Source organism: Penaeus monodon, chromosome 43 (genome assembly GCF_015228065.2).
Source record: "Penaeus monodon isolate SGIC_2016 chromosome 43, NSTDA_Pmon_1, whole genome shotgun sequence".
NCBI classification, from domain to species: Eukaryota; Metazoa; Arthropoda; class Malacostraca; order Decapoda; family Penaeidae; genus Penaeus; species Penaeus monodon.
Genome location: NC_051428.1, coordinates 22,994,097 through 22,999,958, shown reverse-complemented (window position 1 = coordinate 22,999,958; position 5,862 = coordinate 22,994,097). Strand labels below are relative to the sequence as shown.

At 41.8% G+C, this 5,862-nt stretch overlaps 1 protein-coding gene across 1 annotated transcript; it reads left to right on the top strand.

Annotated features, from left to right (window-relative positions):
* The first annotated feature begins 3,226 nt into the window (after positions 1 to 3,226).
* On the top strand, positions 3,227 to 4,718 carry LOC119568172. The gene is given in 1 exon segment (XM_037916589.1): positions 3,227 to 4,718. A coding segment is annotated over 1 exon segment (1,098 nt). The 5' UTR covers positions 3,227 to 3,597; the 3' UTR covers positions 4,696 to 4,718.
* Positions 4,719 to 5,862: the final 1,144 nt, after the last annotated feature.

The following is a 5,862-nucleotide window of genomic DNA, read 5'->3' as shown; positions in this document are numbered from 1 at the left end:
GTTTTTAATAATTTTCTTCTTGATATAGGAAGAAAATAAATCTTAAGAAAGAAGTTTATATAACATATTATATATCATGTCATGTTATAATCATACTTTGCTTTATTATTTATAAAAGATGAAAGAGAGCTTGAGACATGTCATAGCATATGTATGTGTAATATTATTGTTGTTATCACTACCATTATCATTATTGTTATCCTCATCATCATCATGACTGTTATTATCATTATCATTATTATTTCTATTTGCAGTACTATTATCATTACTTAATACTTATCATTATCATTATCTTATTATTATTGTTATTATAATTGTAGCGTATGGCTGCGCGCTCGCCGACTCAGAGGCCGATCTAGCCAGGACTATGATCATCCTCGGGGCTAAGAGGCTGAGGCCGGCTCTTGACCATGCCACCACATGCCTGCCTCTTCTACCACGGAAAATGACGTGGGAAAGCCTGTTATGCTGCCTTTGACTTGGAGGAGACGGCCCGGGCTCCACTCCTGCAGGAGGCTGGTGCTTCACCCGCCATCTGCGCCTCGCGAGACAATGTTACTGAGCCAATGTGGACTTATTTTTATGACAACTGGGCGTATTTTAATCCATGTCTCATTACTTGGATGGCGTTGAAGTCGCCAAGGAAAATAATAAATATTTATTTATTTTCAAAGTCGAATATTATAAACGTGTACAGTTTTCATTATAACTGTGTATTACAAAATTTACTCTGTATTTATTTTTCTTTTATTTATCTCTTCGGCGCCGCTTCCAAAGTGTCATAATAACCCTAGAAGGGAGTAATGGTCGTCTCATAGTTAGCTTTTTCTATTTTTCTTTCCCTCTCTTTTCATGGTTGTTTGGGTCCTCTGGCTTGTTTGGACTATCGAATCTTCTTTTCGTGCCATGCCTGGAGGTCTCTTTTGGGGTATAAGTACCCTTGGTTTTGGGAAGGGAATTAAGGTCGGTCCTGACTTCTGTTGCGTACGGTGGTCCCGCTCTTAGTGTCATTTGACTGCTCTTTGCTTTGTAGATTTACCTCACTTCGCGCCAGGATTGCTGAATTCGTCTCCCCAAAGTTGAGTGTTATTTATGGTTGTGTGTAGAACACTCCTGGTCTCTTTTGGACTTTGGTGTGTGACATGCTGCGTTACCATTTGCAGGGTGCACTCTCTTTCATAATGTCCCAAAGCAGCACTTTGTGAAATCAGTGTCAGAGAGCATAAGAGGGCCATTTCACATAGAAAGGACACTGCTTGAGGATCCGTACCTGCAGTGTTATCACTTAGTTTTCTTATCTCAGCTTGAGGATCCGTATCCCCTGGAAGAAAGGTCTTTTACGATCTCGCCCCTAATACTTTCAGGACCTTTTTACTTTGTCTCGATGTGTTGTCTCGGTTGATTCCTGCCTGACCATGTGGGTGTTCAAGCAGTCTTCGTGCTCTGTGCCCTTTTGATGTTATTTTCTTTTTTACTTTACTTTTACTTTCTAAATTATTTTTTAAGCTGCATTTTTTAAAAATCTACACAAGTTTTTTTATTCAGAGTTTATCAACACTAGTTTTTTCTAAGTTAATCTCCATTTTGGTTTGGAGATTGAATTAGGTAGAGTGCTAACACTCTGGGTAAAAATACTAGTGGAGTTGGGACGCCAACTTAGGGGTGAATATGTGTTTGTGAGTTATTTTTAAGTACATCTGGTGTGGTTTTCACATTCATCCCCCCGCTGTTATTAAATTGGTGATGTACGCATCTGTAACAATTTCCCGTGACTGAATTACCTGTAGAACACTCTAATGGGTGCGATTTGCTCTATAAATAAATATCATACCGTCGTTTAGGGTCTCCTAAACAGCACATTGTTGTTTATTTTGATATCTCGAAACCCCAGAACAGTCGTAAAAAGGCTAGATGAATCGATGTATATTGAGCTGATATTCTAGAACGGGCCATAACTTTTCCCATACCAGGGTTCCCGCTTCCAGCAGGCGGATGCTCAAACCTAATAGAAGATGAAGAATTCTATGATCTTGCATTTTTCTCCCAAACACGTCCACGCAGACGCTCAGCCTACGCTATCTCCCTTTTCACATTTACACACTTTCACATCCAACATTCAGCACACACATTCTGTATTTTCCTCACCCCCTTTTTCTTATACAACATCATACACACACCCACATACACCCAAACGTTTCCCGAACCTACTGATCGGGTGGAGACAACGCCGTAGGCCTAAAACCTGACCTCTGCTCACTGAAGACGAAAGCCTATATTCTCGGTTGGAAATACAGCAAAGTCTGCTGGTCTACACCCCACCACAATATTGATGATGATAGTAATAAGGATTATTATTATTTTTTTTGTTGTTATTGTTTTGTTGTTGTTGTTGTTGTCATCATCATCAATATAATTATTAGTGTTATCATTATTATCATCAGTATTGTTATTATTATTTATTATTATTATTATCAGCATCATTAATGGTATTATAACATTCTTATTCATATTATAATTTTCATTATTTCAGTATATAATAATAATAATAAAGATGATTATAATTATTATTAGTATCATTATTACTATTATTATCATTATCATTTTCTTTATCTTTATTATTGTTATTATCATTATCATTATTGTCTTTATTATAATCATTAATATTGTCGTGTTATTGTTAATACTGTTATTATTGTTATACTTATTGTTATTTGTCCAGGTGTTCATTATATAAACCTATTTTAAAGAAAACCAAACGGGGAAAAAATAGGAACACCTGACAACCACCTGTTGCCATGGAAACCCAAGCGACGTATGGCAACTGTTGGGTATTTGTGCGCATGCGCGTGACAATCGGGCAGGTGGGCAGGAGTCACGGGCATTCCTTCTCACTCACGCACGACTCACGAACGGAGAACAAACAAAGCAACCAGAGCAGCGGACTAAAATTTGAAAAAATTACTGCTGACCGGCGACCTGCAGCCGCATCGCTGTCATCACTCGTCCTCCTAGCCTCTGCTTTTACAAAATTCTTAGAAAATAATATATATATACACGTGAGTAATGAACTTAAATCACAGAAGGCAAGCAACCGGCAGAGAAACGTGAGAAAATAGAGAAAATTATTCATATTTTCGTGTTAGAGAAATAGCCAATTACTTTAATAAATTAAAACTGTTACTCCCCTGTGTCTAAGAACCCTGAACAAAAAAAAATCCTAAACAATTCGAATGAGTCTTAACTATGGATAAACGAAGTGATATTTAGATGAACTAACAATTATACAGGTTAATCATTGAACATAAACTAATGAATAAGTTATGAATATGAATATAAGAAAAAAAGTTGTCAGATCTTGTCAAATGAATCCGGGAATAAAATTAAATGTATAAAAGAAAATAAATGAATTAAGACTTAAACATAAATCTTGAAGATAAAGAACACTGATAAGAATTTGACAAAGTGGCGCCCGAACAGGGACTCGACAATTGGAGTAATAGATGTGAAGAGAGAGTTTCCTTAACTGATTGTGGATCTATCGTTAAGTGTTGTGGTCATTCATTTGCGAGTATCTCTAGAATTCTTTCTCCAATCAATATGTCTGCAGGAACTTATGTAGAAGAGGCTAAGTTGATGGGGCTTGAGGACCCGATAGCTATTGTAGATTACGTGAGTAAACGTCAGGCTGAGGAGCGAGAAGAACGAGCGAGGCAGCGTGAGCGTGAGAAGGAGGAACGGGAAGAGCGGGACAGACAGCGTGAGCACGAGCTGAGACTGCAGCAGCTGAAGATAGAGGAAGAGGAGAGGATTCGCCGGCATCAACTGGAAATGGCTCGCGTGCAGATGGGGACGAATGGAGGCTCCCCTGCCCAGGCATCCACCTTGCCGCGCATCCGGTTACCTGCCTTTAAAGAAGGTGAGCCAATCGAACCATATATTCACCGGTTTGAAGATTTTGCCGATTTATATCAGTTCGACGAAGCCACGAAGAAGCTTCATTTCCAAAGTCTGTTTGATGGGAAACCCTTAGAAATCCTCCATCGCCTCAACGCGAGTGACAAGACGTACTGTTCGATGAAGTCAGCATTGATGATGGCGTACGGGCTGACGGTCGACGACGCAAAACTTCAATTTAATCGTGCAATGATGCAAGACCGAGAGACTGCCACTCAGTTCCTGGTTCGTTTGTCAGGCTACCTTGACCAGTGGCTGGAAAGGGATGGGACGCCGGACACGAAGGAAGGTATTAGGGATTTAGTGTTACGGTTTCAGCTTGAAAAGTCGTGTCCCCAGGATCTCGTTGCGCAGTTTAAGATCCACAAGATCAAGACTGCAGAGCAGATGGCCGATAAGGCGGATGCCCATTTTTCTGCCTTTGGATATCACACTCGCAGGCAGTGGAAAAAGCCGGCCATTTCACTGGGTCAACAACAGAGTGGAAAGCAATAACTACTTTTGCAGCAGCAACAGAAGATTCATCCCACAATTCACAAGCAACAGCATCTGCAGTCGAAAGCACAGCAGAGTGTACCACCACAGCAACAGCGGAAGCATCCTTGGCGAACGGTGAGTCAAGAAACTCATGATTACCGACAGAAAGGAGCGGCCGCCTGTGTGAGTGAGGAAAACCCAACACCCCAGCCTCCGGAGACGTCAGAAGCTAGACAACAAACGCCCCACGTGCACAGCATTTGACTATCTGCTACCTCCACGGATCCTGATAAGCAGAGCTCTCTCCTCGTTAAGTCAGGGTCAGTAAGTGGTGTTCCGGTAAGTGTTCTCAGAGACAACGGTTCGTCGGGGTGTGTTGTAAAGCAAAGTTATGTCCTACCACATCAATACACTGGGAGGAGGATAAATGTTAAAATGATTGACGGATCACTAGTTAATGTTCCAGAGGCGACTATATATGTAGACAGTCCGTTCTTTACAGGGAAGATTTCAGCAGCCGTGATGGTTAATCCGATTTTCGACGTCATCATCGGAAACATTAAAGGGGTGAAAAATAACTGTGGTGCTGATGCTGCAACGCAAACAGGATGTGTCGCTGTTACGAGAAGAATGAAGAAAACGAAGGAAGAGTTTACTCCACTGACGTCGGTAAGTGACCTGGTGAAATCTCAGGATATTGTTCAGGAGCAGAAGAGCGACCCCTCACTAGAATCAGTGCGGAGGAAGATGGCGGAGAGGTCTCTAAATAGGTCACGGGAGGAAGAAACCTGTTTTATCGAGAAGAACAAGAGGATCTACCGGAAGGTTCAGGCGTTTAATGGGGAGGAGCGTCTCCAGTTCGTCGTTCCTGCGAGGTATCGTCTTGCTGTTTCCGTTTGGGTCATCACTCCGCTCTCGGAGGTCATATGGGCCAGAAGAAAACGCTCGACCGTATTCAGGCAGAGTTCTTTTGGCCTGGCATGGGGCAGGAGATTTCAAGGTTAGTTCGCTCATGTGATATTTGTAAAAGACTAGTGACCGCGGACGCGTGAAACCTGCGCCACTGAAGCCGATGCCGCTGATCTCCGAACCTTTCGAGAGAGTCGCCGTGGACATCGTCGGACCAATCCACCCGAGAGCGAGTGATGGATGTAAGCACATTCTCACACTCGTGGATTTCAGCACGAGGTGGCCAGAAGCAGTGCCGCTCAAAAATATAGATTCTGTCACTGTCGCCGAAGCCATGGTGGAAATCTTCTGCAGGATCGGTATTCCCAGGCAAATTTTGAGTGATAGAGGGACACAGTTTACCTCTGCAATGATGGAGGAAGTCCTTAGATTATTGTCGGTAAAAGGACTAAAAACGACACCATATCATCCAATGTGTAATGGTCTTTGTGAGAGGTTTAATGGGACTCCAAATAAATGCTC